Here is an 18,416-nt window from a genome sequence, read left to right on the forward strand (position 1 = left end):
ACAGACAGGGGGATAGGGACAGAAAGACAGACAAAGGCAGAGGGAAACAGAGCCAAAGAGGGACAGAGATAGAGAGAGAGGGACAAAGAGATAGAGACAAAAAGACAGGGAGACAGAGAGATAGAGACAGACAGAAAAAGAGACAAAGGGAGACAGATAACAACAGACAGGGGGATAGGGACAGAAAGACAAAGGCAGAGGGAAACAGAGCCAAAGAAAGACAGAGATACAAAGAAATAGAGACAGAGACAGATGGGAGAGACAAAGAGGGACAGAGAGGGAGAGACAGAGAGAAACAGCAACAGGGAGAATGAGGCTGCCCCCAAAGAGCTGATGATGAGTCTGAGCTGGGCCTTGGTTGCTGACAGAACCTAACATGGTGCAGATCTACTGTCCCCACTCCCCACTCCGGCTTTCCTTGCTGCCTGCCCCCCCTCTCTCCCAGGCTCTCAGCGCTCCAAAGGACCCTCCTGTCCAGCTCATACCCAAAGAGCCCTTTGGCAGAGCACCCAAAGGCGGCTGTCCTGCCTTGGCTTGAAGATCTGAGAAGGGGCTTCTTTGACCACAAAAAGACAAAAGTGGGTGTGGAAGGAGAGACAGGAGAGAGAAAGAGAGACAGAGACACACAGAGGAGAGACAGAGGAGAGAGAAAGAGAAATAGATACGGACACACAGAAAGAAAAGACACAAAGACAGATGCTGAAAAAAAAGAGAAAAAGACAAGACAGAGACAGACGCAGACACACCCAGAGAGACAGAAAGGAGAGGCAGAGAGATAGGGGAGGGGAGAGAGAGGGGAGGAAGACCCTCTTGGGGTTAGTCTAAGAGGGGGAAGGCCACGTGGCTCAGGGTCTGCCAGGGCCATTTTGGAGGACGGCCCTGGTTCCCTCCTCGGGGCCTCCGCTGGTGGCTCTGATGTCCCCAGGGGACACTGGCTAGCAGTGAGTGTCTTCCTGAATCGAGGTCACCCACCCATAGGGAAAGGAGGAGGGGGGATCCAAGAGGAGAGACCCCTTTCTGAGCCTCCTCTCCCCGCTCAGGGCTTTCCCTGGGATGCTGAGCGGGCAGAGGGGCTGGGGCCCTCCCTGGGGTTCTGCCACTGGCCGGGGCCTCCTGGGAGAGAGCCGACTTTGTCCCCCCAGAGCTGGGGGACGGAGGCTCCTTGCCCTTTTCGGGATAGCTCTGGCCTGTGGGTGGGCCGGCCTTAGTGGGCCCCACGGGAGAGAGTGCTGATGATCAGCAGAGCACAGACAGTAGAGCTGGGAGGACTTAACGATGCTGCAGTTCAGCCCCCGTCCTCTGCCCATGGAGGTCACATGAGTCGGCAGTCGCAGAATCTCCCAGAGACACCTAGGGCCTTCCCACCTGACCGGCGCCTAATTAACAGTCGGCCCCCTTCCCACCATCCATCCCCAGCAAGTGGTCCCTGCAGGCTCTGTTTAAAGGTCTCCCTTGAGGAGCTCCCTCCCTCCCACTGCTGGCTCCGGTAGCTGAGGTTTCCCCCGACATTGACCCCCATCCAGGCCTCTGACACTCAGTCCCCGGCTTCCTCTTCCACCTCTGGGTCTGAGCCGGACGTGACCGGTCCCTCCGCTTAGGAAAGTGTTCTTGATCTGGCTCCAGGGGTCCCTGGGCAGATTTCGGGGCAGCCTTGAACTTGGCCGGGAAAATGGCATTTTAATTTCCAAACTGTTGGGCTCCTTTATTATCCTCCGCCTTTGATGGAACGGCTTTAAGACCGGGATTCTGGGAATGGAGCTTTCTCCAGATTGCTGCCGAAGGGGTCCGGGAGGGGTCAGCGAGCTAACCAGCATTTCTGTGCCAGCATTGGGGGTGGGGGGTGGGGGGGAGGGGTTCCACTGTAAGCGAAAAGGAAAGGTGGCTCCTGCCTTCAAGGGCTTTAAGCTCTCCTGGGAGAAACAGCCCATAAAAAAAAAAAAAAAGCCCATAAAAAAACCAAAAAAAAAAAAGCCCCCCCCCCAAAAAAACAAACCGGAGAGGTTAAGAGCCCTGGCCTAAAGTCCCACAGGGAATGGGGTCCCTCGCCCTCCACCAGTCAGAAAACCTCAGCGCTGGACCCTCCCACACCTACCTGCAACATCCCGGCCTTTACTGAGAGCCAGGCAGTGACGGGGAGCTCCCCACCGTCCCAAACGCCAACAGCCCCCGCTCAGGCAGGGGTCTTTCCTTGTGTGGGGGAATAACAATGGGAATATTTATCCTCACAGCCCCCGTACATTGCATAGAAGCCAACAAGAGGTAGGTCCCATTGTTATACCCATTTTATAGATGAGGAACCGAGGTAGACACAAAGTGACTTTTCCCAAAACCACTCGGCCAGGAAGTGTCTGTGCTGGATTTGAATTTAGATCTTCCTGATGCTGGGTTCACTGCACTTCTGGGGCAGGCACAGGGAACCAGGGAGACAGAGGAGGAAGCAGAGGAAGAGGGAGAGCGGGAGCAGGGGCTGGGGCCAAGGTCAGACTGAGGGATTCACTCCCTCGTGACCTTAGAGAGAGTCGGGTCCCTTTCCCAGCTACGTGGGCAGGGGAGTGCGAGAGCCCCCTCCCTGAGGCTTCCAGGCCAAGGCCCGGCCCTCTGACTGGGGTCCCCCTCAGGCAGCCAGTATCACCCTAGCATAAATCTCCTCACTGCTCTCCAAAAACCTGCCGCTAGAGGTTCATCCCCTGGAGATTTGCATCTATTCTACTCTACGCCCTTGGAGGGGGGGCATGTGCTTGGTAATTACCCCCCTCCTTGTGTCCCCCCCCAGCTCCGGCTCTGCCACTGAGGCAAGCTCCTAGAACGGCAGGTTTGCCCAGAGGCCCCCTTGGATTTTTCTGGTCCCAAAGTGCCCACCCTCCTTTGCAAGCTGGGGGGGTGATGATTGGGGAGGCGTCCTGCCAGCTCCAGGCCGTCACCTCCCCCTGCCAGCAGCGGTGACCCCTGGGCACCAGGCCTGGGAGGGAGGAGGGAGCACCTTGGGACAAGCGGGCTGACCTCCCAGCTCATCTGCGTCAGCCAGGGCTGCTCGGCCCCCGTGGCCCGCTCCATATGGTGACACAGGGCCCGGCCTGGCGCGGCAGCGGGAGCGGGCGGGGAGCCCGGCCCTCCCTTCCCGGGGCCGATCCTGCCCCCAGAAACATGACTCCCAGGAGCCTCCCTGTCTCCCATGTACCTCCCAGGCAGAGGCGAGGAGGGGCGAGCATGGGGGAGCTGGCGGGGGAGAGACCGAGGCTCCGGGGGTCAGAGAGCCGGGGAAGATGGGAGAATCCCAGGACCAGAACCGGACGGCCCGAGAGAGCTCAGAGTCCAGCCTGGTCGGGATGAAGGAGTCCCGGAGCCAGGAAGGCTAGGAAGGGAGGAAAGCAAATTCAGACCCAGAGGCCGGACCACCCAACCTGCTTGGCCAGTGTAGACCAGAGGCCCAGAAAAGAGTGCAGAAGAAACAAGGAATCTTGGGAGGCCGGAGAGGGAGGCCGGCCTGGCCTCCTGTGTTTTTCTCAGCTCAGGATCTCTCCTGTTCTTCCTCCACCACTAACCTGGCCCTCCTCCACCCTCCTCTGCCTCCACTGGCTCTCAGCTTTTGCCTGTTTTCCAAATGGGCAAAGGCAGAAATCCTCTTCTTCCTCATTCTGATTGGGCTCGATTCAACAAGCATTTAGTAGGCTCCTGCTTTAGGTGATGAGGATCCAGAGACAAAAATGGGGAGCTCTGCCCTCTGGGAACCTGCGCTCTCCTTAACTGGGGTGTGTGACACATGGAGGGCATAAAATGTGCAGAGATAAATACAGACTGGCATGAGGAGGAAGAGGATGCTGGCAGCTAAGGGAACCAGAGAGGAGGGGGGGAAGCTCACTTGAGTCTTTTTTTTCCCCCTGAGGCAACTGGGGTTAAGTGACTTGCCCAGGGTCCCACAGCCAGGAAGTGTTAAGTGTCTGAGGCCAGATTTAAACTTATGTCCTCCTGACTTCAGGGCTGGGGCTCTACCCACTGCACAGCCCGGCTGCCCCCCCCCCCCAGTTGGATCTTAAAAGAAGACAAAAATACTGGGATGTAAATGTGAGAAAGAGACTCTCCCAGATCTCTGGCCATGGTGGCTCCTTCATACAATCTGTGTCCAGCCAGGCCAGGTGAGGTCACCCGCCTCAACTTGCCCATCTGTGAATGCAAACCCTTCACCCATTTCACTGCCTGGGCGCGGGACCCTTCCTTCCTTCCTCCAAGGCCCAGTTTTGGGGCCGCTGCCCCCAGAAAACCTGTTTGTCCAGCTGAAAACCCCCTCCTCCTCCCTCCCAGCGACCCCGGCCAGGGGCTTGTCTGCTTTGCCTTGGAAGCTGCTCCCCGGATGTCAGTCTCTGCATTTAAATCTGGGCCTCTGTATGTGTCCGCACCCAGATGTACACATATGCACCCACAGACACACACACACACCTGTACACTGGGGGGGGCTGTTTCTGACTCCGCAGGCTTTGGGGTCCCCTCTGCAGACACTCAGACTCAGCACAGAGCCAGGCTCAGCCCGGGGCCTCTCCTACAGTGGTATCTATTAGTCGTTCAAGCAGCAAGCATTTATTAAGCACCTACTATGCACCAAGCGCTTGCGGGGGCTAAACAAAGCATTTCTTGCCCTCCCAAAACTTCCATTCTACTGGGAAGGACTAGGACGCATCCATTCGGTAAAGGTTTGTTAACCCGGATACAGACCGGCTCTGCTGAGGGCCCGTCCAAGGCAGAAGCAGGACACTGGTCAGCAGGGAAGCCAGAAGGGGCTCCTTGTGTGGGGAGAGAGGAGGTCTTAGGAAAGCCCCCATCAGCAGTGAAAGTTAGTGCCCTGCTCCCCTGCCCCATCCTCCACACTAGAGGTGCAGGGAGGGGGAGGGGGAGAAGGGGGGGGAAGGGAAGAGGGAAAGGAAAAGGGGAGAGAGAAAGATCCGGGGCTAAGGTTGGAAGCAGGCCCAGCTCTTGGGCAGCAGAGGGAGGAGGCTGATGGGAGGATGCCAATGGGTCAGAATCCCAGGGATTGGTGAGAAGGGTGGGGAGCGAGAGGGCAGCGCCCGTGAGTGCTCCCCACTCTCGAGTAAGTGAGCACTCCCCAAGCTGCCGGGGCTCGTGGGCTCTCGGGGCTGGGGCTCCCCCAGCGGTCCTAGAACGGCGTGGACTTCACAGTGCTCGGCTCTGGCTCGGCACCTTTCACTCTGGAAAGAAAAAGGGAGAGAGGAAGGGAAGCTGCTGTCAGAGGGTTTCCAGCTGGAAGGATTAGTAATAGTCAGGATTGGACATAGAAAGGGAGACAAAGACAGGAGAGAAACAGAGAGACAGAGAGAGAGAGACAGAGACAGAGAGACACAGAGAGAGACAGAGATAGAGACACAGAGAGAGACAGAGACAGCGAGACAGAGAGAGACAGAGACAAAGAGAGAAAGGGATAGAGGGAGACAGAGGAAGGAAAGAAGGGGACAAAAGGGAAGGAAGCAAGGAAGGGAGGGAAGAAGCCCCCCAGAAGGCAATGAATGGTAATGGGAAAGAGCACGGACTCTGCACTCCAGAGACCTGAGTTCTAGTCCCAGCCCTGACATTTCGGGGCTGGCTGAGCCTTGGCCCGCGCCCCTGGCTCAGTGCAAAGGTGAAACTCTGAACATCAGTCTCTTTCTTGATAAAGCTGAGGCTAATCCCGCCTGTTCAGTCCAACTGACGGGGCCCAGGGAGCCCCTCCCCCTTCCGTGGCACTGTGAGTTTTCGTCTCTATGTGTCTCGCCCACAGCAGTGCCCGGCACACAGTAGGCCCTTTATTGGACTGACTCCTAATTGCCGTGGGCCTGGGAGCTGTGTCCCGGCACTCCCAGGTGTAGACGTCACCTCCGACAGAGGATGAGCCGCTTAAGGGCCAGGGCCAGCGTCTGCCCCGGGGCAGGTGCGGGCCCAGGACACCCGGCTCCCCTCGGCGGCGCTTCGGGGACCCCCGGGCCGTGCAGCCGGGCGCGGGTGAGCCCCGCCCCCCCAGCGCCCCCGCAGGGCGCGCTCACCGGCTCTCTACGTCGCGGACCGTGTCGGGCAGCGGCAGGTGCAGGGTTTCGGGCAGCAGGAGCGCGGCCAGGCCGGCGAGCACCGGGACCCCCCCATAGACGCACAGCGGCAGCAAGGGGCTGACCGGGCCCAGCAGCCGCACCAGCGGCCCCAGGCTGGAGCCCAGCCGGGTCAGCATCTGGCAGCCGCCCGAGGCCGTCATCCTGCGGGGCAGGGGGGCCGATGGGCGCGGCTCGCGGGGAGGGAGGTCGCCCGCCCCCGGGGCCCGTCCCCGCCCCGGAGCCCCGCCCATCCCGCCCCGGAGCCCCGCCCATCCCCGCCCCCGGAGCCCCGCCCACCCTGGACCCGGGCCCCGCCCACACCCGCCCCTGGGCCCCGCCCCCCCGGAGCACCGCCCATCCCCGCCTCCCGCCCCCGGGGGCTCCTCCCTGGCAGCCGCCCAGGCCCCGGGATGTGGGGACACGGAGCAGGCCGGGCCCCGGAGTCCGGAAGCCCCAGCTGTGTGAGCCACAGCCAGGGAGCCGGGGAGGCCGCCCGAGGCACAGATGTGCATGCACGTGGTGCCAGCCGGTTACACTTCCGGGGGCCAAGGGTCAGGGGAGAACGTGGCCTCGGGAGAGGACGCTCGGGGCCTCGGACGGGGCTGGGAGGGGAGGAGTGGGGGAGGGGTGTGCACGCGCGCGCGCGCGTCGCCGGTGGAGAGGGAATTAGGAGACACGGGCGCGGGCCCGGCTCACGCCTCGCGCCCTGGCTGAGCATGCCGGGAAGCCACGTGGCAGCTCGAGGCCAGCAGGCCTTGGCGAGGGAGCAGCGGCCCCGCCCCGCTCCGAGGCGCCCCGCCCCCTCCCCCTCAGCTCCGGGCCCCGCCCCCCCCCCCCCCCCGGCTCCGGGCCCCGCCCCCTCCTCTGCCCTTACCTGAGCACGGTGGGGAAGAGCTCGCTGCAGTAGACAACGAGGGTGGTGAAGGCGGAGCCCACAAAGCCAATGGCCAGCACGGCGAAGGTCACCCGCAGGGTCTGCAGCTCTGTGGGGAACGGCGGGAAGGAAGGCGGGGCGTGATGGGGGAGGGGCGGGGAAGGGGGGAGGGGGAGGGAAGGGATGTGTGAGGGGTGGAGAGCCCAGGCAGCCACGTTCAAGTGCCCTTGCCTCAGTCAGCTCCTTCCCAGACGGCAGAGGATGTTCTGAGTCTCTCTACATTTATCTCCATAAATTGGATAAAACAGCACAGTGTGTGCGTGCTTGGGGGGGCGCGTGCTTGGGGGGGGCGCGTGCTTGGGGGGGGCGCGTGCTTGGGGGGGCGCGTGCTTGGGGGGGGCGCGTGCTTGGGGGGGCGCGTGCTTGGGGGGGCGCGTGCTTTCCTTGAGGGAGGGGACGGTCCATTTTGCATCCCCAGCAGGTAGCCCAGTGCCTGGGCACAGCAGAAACCTCACGAAAGTTTGTTGCTGAGCAAGAAGCAGGTGGAAAGAAAGCATGGAGTTCCGATCCCTTCTCCTCCGCTTATTGTCTGTGGGACCTCGGCCAAGTAATCTAACTTCTCTGTGCCTCAGTCTCCTCAGATGTAAAATAAAGGGGCCGGATTAAATGGCCTCCCAGTTTCCTTCCCATTTTAAATGGATCATCTTCTGGAAGAGGGAGGGCAGCGCCAGACTCAGGAAGACCCGGGTTTGCCTTACGTTGAGATCATTTTGTGAAATACCTTGTAAACCTCAAAGCCCTCCGTGAACGCTAACCTCCTGCTGTTAACCCCAGCTTTGTCTCCAGTAAAATGGGTTAACAAGCGCACCTGTACCTGCCCGGATCCCATGGGACGGGGTGTATAAAGCACTTGGCGCTTTCAAGGGCTCCGTCCCTGCCAGTTGTCATTATTAGCGCTGGCGTAGCTGCCCAGCGCCATCATTCCCCCCGGGGGATGCTGGGCGGGGGCCACAGGAATGGCCCTGGCCGGTCATTCCCAGAATCTCCAGTATCAGAGGCCGAGCTGAGGTCTCGCATCCGCCCCACAGATGCTCCTGAGACTGGGCACTAAAACCAGGTGCTGGACAGTTCCTTGGCACATTAATGCCCCAAAGGATGAGGGGAACCTAGTCCTTGAGGACCGAAGGTCAGAGACCCAGGGCCTTGTTCACAGTAGACTGAGGATTCCATTTCATTTTATCTTTGTATTTCCGGGACCCGGCTCAGTGCCCGGCACATAGTAGGTGCTTACAAGCGCTTGGTGAGCTGCACAAAGGGAGTGTTCCCGACTCACCCGGAGGTACCACCGTGTTGGCCAGAATACAGAGGCCGGCCAGGATGAAGGAACCCGCCTGGGTTATGCGCCGCCCCAGGTGGTTCATGGCGAAGAAGGCGCCCATCTTGTTTGGGATGTCAATGGCCCCAAAGAGCACCTGGATCAAGAAAATATTGCTCCCCAGGCTCTGCATGTCCAGGGCAAGGCCATAGAAGGTGAAACCAAAGGTAAACCTTAGGAGAGAGGGCAGCAGGAAGAGCAGGTGGTGAGGCCCTCTCCCCCTGCCCACTGTGGCTATTTGGGGTCTTCTCCAGCTTGCCCAGGGCCCCTATTCCCACCGGAGACAGTCCATGTTTTAAGGTTCCTCCCAGGTCCTGTCCTGACACCTCCCCCTGCACCCCCAAATCTGGTTTTGTTCTAGCCTGAGGTCTTTCTTTCCCAACTCTGACACTCTCTGGCCTCAGGTTCCCCCAGCCCAAGCTTGGGCGGTTTGGTTTAATGGAGGCTGCTGGGACTTCCCAGAACAGGCCCACCTGCCAGGCAATGTGGAACGTATTGGCTTGCTGAGGCAGGGCGCCCAGTGAGCACTCTTATTTACGGGTAGCTGGCTCCGGGAAGGCTGGGATAGCTTGGCTGAGTTTTGCCCCCTCTCCTGCCAGGCTGGCATGGGTGCGAGGGAGCTGAGAAAGGTCCCTCCCCCGCCCCAGGCTTAGGACCTTTCTTACTAGGAAGCCAGGAATTGTTCTCTAAGGCCCCCAGTGGGGCAGAGACACTCACCACAGAGAGAGCATGCAGCCAAACCGCTTGCGCAGCTCAGGGGTTCGAAAGAGATCCACCATTGAGTGCTGAACTTTGGCTGTCGTTAAATCTTCCTGCATGGTGGCTAGCACGATCTAGGAAGGGGGACACCAAGGAGATGGCCGTCTCTGAGGAGAGAAAGAGCTGGAAGCCATAGTGACCCCCAGGTCTCAGAAGAAGCGCCATCTTCATGGCTATGACTGTCATTGGGAGAGATCTCTCTGGACCGGGGCCTTCCAGGTCCTAATTTACTCTGTTGTCCTGGCCCATGGCCTCTTCTGGGCCAGGGTTCAAGACAAAGGTCCTAGCCTGGGAGTCAGAACTACGGCTTCTGCCATGACCTGCTTTGTGACCCTCCCTGTAGGTCCTGTGCCTTTTCTGGAACTTGGTTTCCCTTTCTGTAAAGCACTTCTGCCCTGACACTGATCAGATGCAGCTGCCTGTGACTCAAGGACCACTAGGATTTTCTGCCTGGGATGCTGGGGTCCCTCCCCCCACCCTTCAGTACAGATGAGGTGGGGCTGAACACGGGTTCCAATCCCACTTCCACCCCTTGGCCCATGTCCCCCAGGGGAAGTTGCGCCACCTGTGTGGTCTCCTAGTCCTCCTCCATAAAATGAGCCTGGATGACATGCTCCAACTCTTTGAGCTTAGTCCTGGCCACCAGGGGGTGCCCCGGACAAAGAGCACAAGGGTCCCCCACTGTCCCCAACCTGGGGAAAACTGGAGAGAAGGTGGAGGATGGGGAGGAAAGAGTTGGGAGTCTCTGGAGCTGAAGCCTCCAGGCTTTGCAGCCTCCAGGAGGCCCAGAGAACACAGAATCCCACCTCCTCTAGGACCTGCGCCTACTAGGCCATAGGGTTGGGGTCAGCGCCAACTGCCCAACAGCAGGGAGTGCCACAGTGCATTAAAGCCCTGGAGTCAAATGCAGCCTCGGACACTTACTGCTGCGGGATCCCGGGCGAGCCCCCTGAGCCTCTGCTTTAATCACCGGAGAAGGAAGAGCTGAACCATTCCAGGATCATTTGCCAAGAAAACCCCAGGGACAACATGGGTGTGGTCGCTGTCTGGGGCCCCCAGAACTCTCGCCTTTCTGAGCCCCAGTTTCCCCACATGTAAAGTGTAAAGTTTATCTCAGAGAAGAGAAGCTGAGGAGGGGGGGGGGGGGGGGGGGGGGGGGGGGAATCCGTCACTGATAGCTAATAGCTGCTCCTGGCAAGGAGAGGTGTAACACTCCCCTTGCACACGGGACCGGGCCTGGGAGCAGTGAGAGAAGCTGGCAAGGAGCAGGAAACTTCCTAGAATCTGAGCTGTCAGAAATGGGGGGACTGGCTGCGGGGGGGGGGGGGGGGGGGAGGGGAGGTGTAATATGTGTCATGTCCACATATGTACATAACAGAGAGATATGTGTGTGGAACCTGAATGACCTTGGTTTATATGTTATGTATAATGTGATATGAATATAATTTATATATTAAGTGATAGCTGCACACATATGTGTGTATACATGCACACATACACACCTATAAAAGTCAGAAATTATTTGGATCAAATGACTTCTGAGGTTCTTTCCCACTCAGATTTTTTTTTAAAGGAAACTGAGGCTCAAAGGCAGGAAGACATTTGCTCACCGTTTCCCAGCTAGTTTTCTGATTTCAAATTTCATCCTGATCCAGCAGGAGCCCTTGGGGGGGGGGGGAGAGAAAGGGAAGGGGGAGAAGGAAGGGAGGAGGGGCCAAGCAGAACTTCACCCTGCCCAACTCTTAGGCTGCCTGATGGACCAGAATAGGGCCCAGTGGGATACGTCCAGCCCCATTCCTCAGTGCCCCAAAGGAGCCTGATCTTTCCTCCTTACCTCGGTGGTCAAAGTGTCTCTGGCATCCTTCTTCCCGTTGATTCCTGCAACTTTTCTGAGCGCATGGAGCCCTCGATCGGTTTTGCCCGTGATGATGAGCCAACGGGCAGACTCGGCAAGCCACCTGTGTAACATATAGGATCCACCTGCCCCGCTGGTTCTGAAGGTGAGAACACATGGCCCTCTCCACTGCTGGCATTTTGCCACCTTTCTGGCTCATGCATTCTCCAAGCAGACATCTCAGCGGGCACTGGAAAACATCCTGCTTGTGCCAGATGGGATGGGGAGGTGATGAGCTTTGGCGGAAGGAGCCTTGGATCGGGACTCGGGTGGCTTGGGCCCTAGCCTCGGCTCTGCCGTTACCTCAGGCACCTGCTCTGGGTCTCAGTTTCCCCCAATCAAACTGCACCAATTTTTCCTGGGTACTTTAAGTGATCGATGGCCAAGTGACAAGGTGTCTTGGCCATGATGGGTGGACAACACAGAGACGGCAGTGTTGGTCACTTGTGGCCCGTCTCACTGCCGTCCACGAGGGAGGAATTCCCCACATGGGTCGCCTTAGCCGCAAGGAATCCATCCCAAAGGGAGCCCCCTCCCCCCGTCAATGACACTGACCACGAAGACAGAAAGAAGAGGAAGAAGGGCACAGACACAGTCAGCTGGAGGAGGTACCAGTCTCGGATGGCATACGCGACCCCCGACAGCATGGCCTGGCCAAAGCTAAAGCCAAGAGCATTTATTGTCATCACTCTGGCTCGAGCCTGGGTTCTCGTCCACTCCATCACTGAAAGGAAACCCAGACACAAGAACGATTTCATTCATTTATTCATTTCATTCATCCCCTCGTTCACTCAGTCATTTATCCATTCACTTCAATCCAGTCTGACAAACGTCTATTACTAGGTACAAGCCTCTGGGTTTACTTGGAAATGAAATCATCTTTATCTTCAAGGAATTCATATTCTCCCAAGGGAAGGGGCTTACAATATTTATCCAGGTGAGTAAATATGAAATATGGCAGCGGACTTTCAAGAGGGAGAGAGCACTTATGAGTGGGGGAGGGGGGAACCGTAGAAAGGGGCTCCTGAGCTCGATCCAGAATTGAGTTCCAAGATAGTCGGTGCCGTTCATTCAATTCCCACAATTCACTAACCGAGACTAAAGAAATTGGTGGAAACCAAACTGGGAATGGTTTTAAATAAATGAAAACCAGAGGCATTTGTATTTTCCCAGAAGCAGCAGTGATTTTTTTAGTGTAGAGAGTGGATTGGTCAAAGATACATGTGTCAGGAATATCACCGGCAGCTGTAGAGTGGGACAACGCTAAAGGTAACTGTATCAACTAGACATCCAGTTCTAGCAGGTGAGGGGTGAGGAGGACCTGAACCAGGTTGGGGGCCATCAAGGGTGGGGTGTGAAAAGGATGAGACTGGGCAGAAGATGCTGCGAGGAGCCAAGAGAAAAGAAATGACGGTGGGGGCTGAGGGACAATAGGTAATCCTGAACCTGCCCACCTCAGAGAGTAGGATGCCGGTACCTGCAATAGAAGTGGGGAATTCTGGAAAAAAGGGGTTTGGGGAAAAGATAAGAAGCTGTACTTTGGAGATACCTATGGGACATCGAGAGGAGGCTGTCCAGCAGGAAGGTGGCAACATGCAACTGGGGTTCGGGAGAGAGGGTACACTAAATATTTCGATATGGGAGCTATCAAACTTATGGGAATTAGAGTCAGGGTTAGAGTTAGAGGGACTCAAACTTGAAGGAGGCAGGAGAGCCAACAGGAGGATGGTCAAAGATGGAATGTCTCTCTTCTAGTCCTTCTTAGCCCTTATATACCTTATTCTAATTACATCATTACAGCATACTGAGCATGTGTGAACTAGAGAGCCATGACATCACCGTGCTGAGTACTAAGTATATGTGGGAACTAGAGAACCGTGACATCACCATGTTGAGTACTAAGTATATATGGGAACTAGAAAACCATTATTCATCAATTCCACTGAGTTAACACCTTGTTTCAGATGTACTTCTCCAGAGTTCCAGCCCTCCACACAAACTCACGGGAGTGGATGGCTTTATCAAATCAAAGAGCAAAGAGAAATAAAAAGTAAAGATCTTTGGGCAACACCTGTTGGATAATAATAGTCAGCATTTAGATAGTGCATTGAAGTTTATAAAGTGCTGTAAATGTTATCTCATTTGATCCCTACAACAACCCTGGAAAGGAGGTGATATTATCCAAGTTTCACAGATGAGGAAACTGAGGCAGAGGTTAAGTGACTTGCCCAGATTTATATAGCTAGTAAGTGTCTGAGGTCACATTCAAATTCAGGTCTCCCTAACTCCCGAATCCAGTGCTCGAGCCACTGCACTATCCATTTATCTTCGTAAATGGAAGAGGAGAAAGATCTAGTAAAGGAGACTAAGGAATAATTCAATACAGAGAATATAAGATACAGTTGGGAGGGAAGGATGTGGTATAGAAAATGTTAAAGACGTCACAGAGGAGAACTGAGAAAAGGCCGTTCAATTTGAATGAAATTATCAATAATTTTGGAATGAGCTCTTTCAATCAAGTGATGAGGTCCTAAACCAGACTGCAAAGAACTGAGGAAGGTGTGGGGAGATAATAAAAGAAACTAAGGGAGGAAAGCCCCTTCTTGGAGTTTGGCTCCAAGTGAAAAGGAGGGAACATAAGATGGTAACTGGAGGAGACAACGGGGTCCAAGAATGGTAAGATCGTTTTTCAGAACGAGGAAAGAATGGACACATTTACAGTTGAGAAATTGGTGGATAAGCTTGGACTGAAGATGAGAGGAAGAAAAACATGTCTGAGGAGCCAAGGTCCTAGCTGAGAAGAAGGGAGATGGAATCAAGAGCACGAGTGAAGAGTTTAGCTTTGCCGGAGAAAAGGGTCACCCCTCCTTCAGAAAGAAAGAAAAAGTGGGGAATAACTAAGAGGGGCTTCGGGATATGGAGTGGAAGAGAAGAGGAAGCCTCTATTTGCTCAGAAGAATAGGAGTCAAGGCTCTCTGCCCAGAAGAGGTGGGAAGAAGAAAAGAAAGCGGAAAGGCTTTGGAACAATATCCATGGAGAGTAGGATCAAGAGTCAATCATGGAAAAATAAAAGTGTTACCATGCAGCAGTAATGATCCAATTGAAATTATAAATCATAAATTTCTCGTGAATACAGTCAACACAAATGAATGGCTTTCTCCTGTAGTGTTCTGCACTATGTAATCCATCTGTCTATAAATTCATCTCCTCATCCACCTACTCTTCGATGAATCCATCCTTCCATCTATCCATTTATCTACTCATTCATTAATTCAGCCTACCATCCATTCTTCCATCTATCCATTTATTTACTCATTCATTAATTCAACCCACCATCCATTCTTCCATCTGTTCACTCATCTCTCCATCCATCATCCACTCATCCATCCATTCAGTCAACCTTCCATACTTTCCTCATGCAAGCTTCCCTTGAGTCTTTCAGTAATTCAAGAAGCATTTATTAAGGACCTACTATGTGCATGGCCTTGTGCTAAATACTGAGAAATTAAACTTAGATACATTCCCTGCCTTCAATGGGGTCCCCAGTTTAGTAAGGAAGATGAGAGATGGACACAGAAAAACCATGTAAATTAGAACATCTGCATACATGAGGACACTGACAAGACTAGAATGGAAAGCTAAGTTCTAGGTGGGGAAGAGGTTCAGAGCTTAGAGAAATGGCATCTGAACCACGCCAAAGAGCGAGGAGAACCTCGACCAACTTTCGCCACTTCTGGGGTCTGGGTCCGAAGGGAGGTCTCTAGATTCGATGTCAGGGTTTGGAGCAGGTTCATGAGGTCATACTCACAGAGTGTGCTGGTATTCATCATAATGCCAGCCACAGCAAAGGCTGATAGGAAACGGAGGGAGCAGTAAAGGGAGAAGTTGGGAGCAACCGCAGTACAGGTGCCACTGATTGCCAACTGCAGGTAACAGCAGCTCAGCACCAGCCTCCGCCCGAACCTGTGCCACAAGAACGAATCTAGGACAATCCATGGGACAAAGATGCCATGGCCTGGAGGGGGATGGGCAGGAGCCCCCCAAGGTACCGGGTACTGGGGCCAAGGGCACTCAATGGGGGTGAGGGCAGAGAGAAAGCAGAAAACACTCACCTGTCAGACAAGGAGCCATATATGAGAGCTCCAATCATGATGCCCGCCATGTATATGGACTGAGTCATGGGCTTCAGGAATAGCCAATCACACACCATGTTCCACTGCATCAGAAGGAAAGCCAACAGCAGAGATTAAGAGGAGCTGCTTCAGCAACTGCCGGGGCTGGGGGGCCCCGGAGCATGGACCACCGGGGCTGAGAAGGGCCCCCCATGTCAGCTGGGAAGGATCGTTTCCCTTTACCCAGTTGGAATCTGAGCCCGGGAGGACAAGGCTTCCCTAAGCTCACACAGGTCACTAATAGCAGCACCGGTGCTGGAACCCAAAGCTTCACTAGGCCCTCTGTACCGAGAGTGGGAGAGGTCAGGGGGAGCGTGATGGGAACGAATCCTAAATAAGCCATGTGGACGGGCCAATTATGTGTGTTTGGTGAAGCTCCAAAGAGCTACAAATGGAGGTGGAGGAGGGGGAAAGAAGTTGGAAGGAAGAAGCAAGAGAGAAAGGGAGGGGACTCCCACCTCAGACACAATGGAGGAGGTGAAGTTGCTCTGATCGTAGACCCAACCGTCCAGACAGGGCTCGGTGCCCGCCACACTTGCGTTTGGGTCCGACGTGTTGGGCTCCAACAGCTGCCACTGAGGGTGAAGGAATCGACGGCATCGCTCCGGCTTCTGGTGTTCGTCCAACGGGATGAAGGCTCTCAGGAGAGCCTCAGGTCCCGGGCCCCCAGTGACATTGGGAGAGGCAGTAGCATTGTCCAGCAAGGGGATGCGGCAGCGATGGGCGGGGATGGCTGCCGTGAAGTTCTCCAGCAGGTTGTGAGAGGTGACAAATGCAATGGGAAAAACCAGAGAGATGATCTGGAAGATCTGAAATCTCCCCAGGCTGCCAACTTGTTCCAGGAGCTCTGCAAAGGCCATGGGGCCTGGCTGGAGATGCCCGGGGATGCAGGGACAAGGCAGTCCTTCCCGAGTGAGCCCTGAGAGGCAGATGGAGTGCTCCGGATGGGCTGCAGGGTCAGAGGCCCCTAGTCCAGTCTCAGCTCGGCCAGTGCCTATGGGACCTCGCCATTCCCCTGCGGGGGCCTCGGTTTCCACACCTGTAAAGGAGCCTGGAGAGCCTGGGTGGCACCTGCTTCTTACCTTGCTCTGGTTTCCCTCAAGATCTACACCCTCAAGGTCGCCCACACACTGACCTCGAGTTGAGCCCTGATGTCGGTTTGTCCAGAGAAGCTCTTTCAGGGAGGGGCTCAGGACTCGCAAAGGTTCTGTTTACCTGGCTCAGGTGCTCCGGGAGGGTCCTGGTGGCTCCGGCTCAAACCAAGGGAGGGCCAGCCTGGAGGCAATGCCAGACTCTGGCATCCATGGGAAAGCTAAGATCCAAGCAGGGAGATGTTAGCAAACTGCCTCTTGTTCCCAGATCACCCTGTTACTAAATTACATTGTAGGACAGAGGTTAGTCCTCTTCCTGTCCCGGTTAACCCTGGGGTTAACTAACCCTGGCACAGGCCATGACGTAAATAAACACTTCACCCACATCCCTGCAGGTGCCTCCCAGCCAGTGGGTGGGCATCTGCCTGAAGATTCCAATCTCTGGGCCTCTGACTCTGCTCCTGGGTCTCAGCACTCTTGGGATTCCTCTTTGGCAACTAAAGGCCATTTCCCCTTATCCCACTTTGATCCTTAGGATTTGGGGGGCCGTCTGGGAAAGCCATGGACCCTTCTCAAAATCATGTATTTAAAGAACTGAGGGAAATGCCAATGGGGAAAATAAAGCTGGCATTTTTCCTACCCAAGCCTAGGGACCCCCTGAGGAACTTCAGTGAAGGGGCCCTGGATCACCTCTTCTTGAAGGCACGTTGCCCTTCGAATCCCTGTGACCCTCCATCTCTGAGTCTCAGCTTCCTTCCTTGGGGATAACAAAACCTGAATCCATTCACCGAATGAACCGAGGTCTGCAAAAACCTTGAGATCCACGAAGTGGGGCTGCTTTCAGCAGCATCGTGCGTTAGATTAACCCAGCCGGTACGACAGCCCGAAGAGGTAGGCATTTTACAGATGAGGAAACCGAGGTACAGACAAGTGATTTTCCCAGTGCCTGAGGCAGGGTTTGAATTCAGTTCTTCCTGACTCCAGCCACTTCTAGGTCTATTTGGCTGAAATGTAGTACACAAGGAGAAGTAAGCTAATATTTCTAGAAAGAAAGTCAGATTGGGAAGGACTTGAAATGCTAAAGTATTTTACCCTAAAGCCCAGAATGCCAAAGGGAAGGTTCTTAAACAAGGGAATGACACGATCTGAGCTTAGAACTATGGAGGATAGACCAGAGACAGGGAGAGCTTTGAGTCAGAGGGACCAATTAGGAGGCTGTTGGGGATGTGGAGGTGAGGCCCTTAAGCAGGGAACAGAGAGAAAAGGAGAGATGTGAGAGTTACTTATAGGGTGCTGCCTTCTGAAGGAATGAATGGAAATTTATTAAGCACCTACTATGTGCTGAGAGCTTGCAAAGGGTTAGAGATATGTATATAAATATAATTCTTGCCCACATTCTAATAAGGGAAACCATACATAGGTCATTGCTGGCCAGGAATAGGAAACTTTGGCCCAGTAAGCTGAAAGGGAGCCCTGGGAGAATAGATTGGCACATCCCATCCAGGCACAATGCTAGTGTTTTCATCATGCTCCATGATTCTAGAACTTCAGGGATGGGGAAAGGAAAGGGCCCACAGGATGATGGGGAGATGCCAGCAGGAATGCTACAGAAAAGAGGAAGGTGGGGAAGGGAAGCAAAGCTGGGGCTTTCCGGAAAGCCAGCTCCATAACGGCCCCCCTCTTGGGTTCAGTGCCCTGGGGCACAAATTCTTCCTGGGCATGGGGTCAGGTGTGGGATGCTGTGGAGGGAGCCAGGGAAGAGGGAGGGAGCTCTGTACCAGGTCACACTCCCCTCCAGGCAGCTTTCTCTTTTCCTCCACAAAGTGCTTCCCAAATACAGTCTCTGATTTAAACCTCACAAGGACACTGTGAGGTTCACAGTCCATTTGTTATTATTATTCCTTTTTTAACAGATGAGAAAATTGAGACTCGGAAAAGTAAAATGGCTTGTCCAGGATGATAGAGCTAAGCAAGTAAAAGGGAGAGCCAATACTGGAAAACCCCAGTGTCCTTCCAAGTCCAGAGCACTTTCCGCCGTATCACACTCCCTTTCTGAGACATTCTTCATCTGTTCCTTGTTTCTTTTTGGCAATGCTTGCCACCAGGAGCTACCACCAAAGATCCAGCAGCTGGGAGCCCCATTCTGCAACCAGGGCCCTTTGCCATCCCCACAAAGCCCAGGG

The 18,416-nt window shown here is 55.1% G+C and overlaps 1 protein-coding gene across 2 annotated transcripts; it reads right to left on the reverse strand.

Annotated features, from left to right (window-relative positions):
* Nucleotides 1-4,428: 4,428 nt before the first annotated feature.
* Nucleotides 4,429-16,591, reverse strand: LOC100928235 (solute carrier family 22 member 12). Of its 2 annotated transcripts, XM_031942092.1 has the most exons (10): nucleotides 15,601-16,590; nucleotides 15,083-15,186; nucleotides 14,779-14,933; nucleotides 11,526-11,694; nucleotides 10,911-11,034; nucleotides 9,035-9,150; nucleotides 8,276-8,490; nucleotides 6,943-7,051; nucleotides 6,027-6,230; nucleotides 4,429-5,198 (listed from the first exon to the last, which is right to left on the reverse strand). In XM_031942092.1, exons 1-10 carry the CDS (start codon nucleotides 16,000-16,002, stop codon nucleotides 5,147-5,149), a joined length of 1,650 nt encoding a protein of 549 aa, XP_031797952.1. In that variant the 5' UTR covers nucleotides 16,003-16,590; the 3' UTR covers nucleotides 4,429-5,146. The 2 variants fall into 2 exon arrangements, with proteins under 2 accessions (XP_031797952.1, XP_031797953.1); XM_031942093.1 differs by lacking the exon at nucleotides 4,429-5,198 and having other exon boundaries at nucleotides 6,023-6,230; nucleotides 15,601-16,591.
* Nucleotides 16,592-18,416: the final 1,825 nt, after the last annotated feature.

This window comes from Sarcophilus harrisii, chromosome 6 (genome assembly GCF_902635505.1).
Source record: "Sarcophilus harrisii chromosome 6, mSarHar1.11, whole genome shotgun sequence".
Taxonomy (NCBI): Eukaryota; Metazoa; Chordata; class Mammalia; order Dasyuromorphia; family Dasyuridae; genus Sarcophilus; species Sarcophilus harrisii.

Bases quoted from the DNA above. Each gene is read 5' to 3' on its own strand.
- LOC100928235 (XM_031942092.1), bottom strand. From the start codon at position 16,002: ATGGCCTTTGCAGAGCTCCTGGAACAAGTTGGCAGCCTGGGGAGATTT. The intron at 11,695-14,778 runs GTGAGTATGACC...GTTTCCTTTCAG, and splicing joins GATGAATACCAGCACACTCT to TGATGGAGTGGACGAGAACC. The intron at 8,491-9,034 runs GTGAGTGTCTCT...CTCTCTCCTAAG, and splicing joins GGCTGCATGCTCTCTCTGTG to GTTTACCTTTGGTTTCACCT.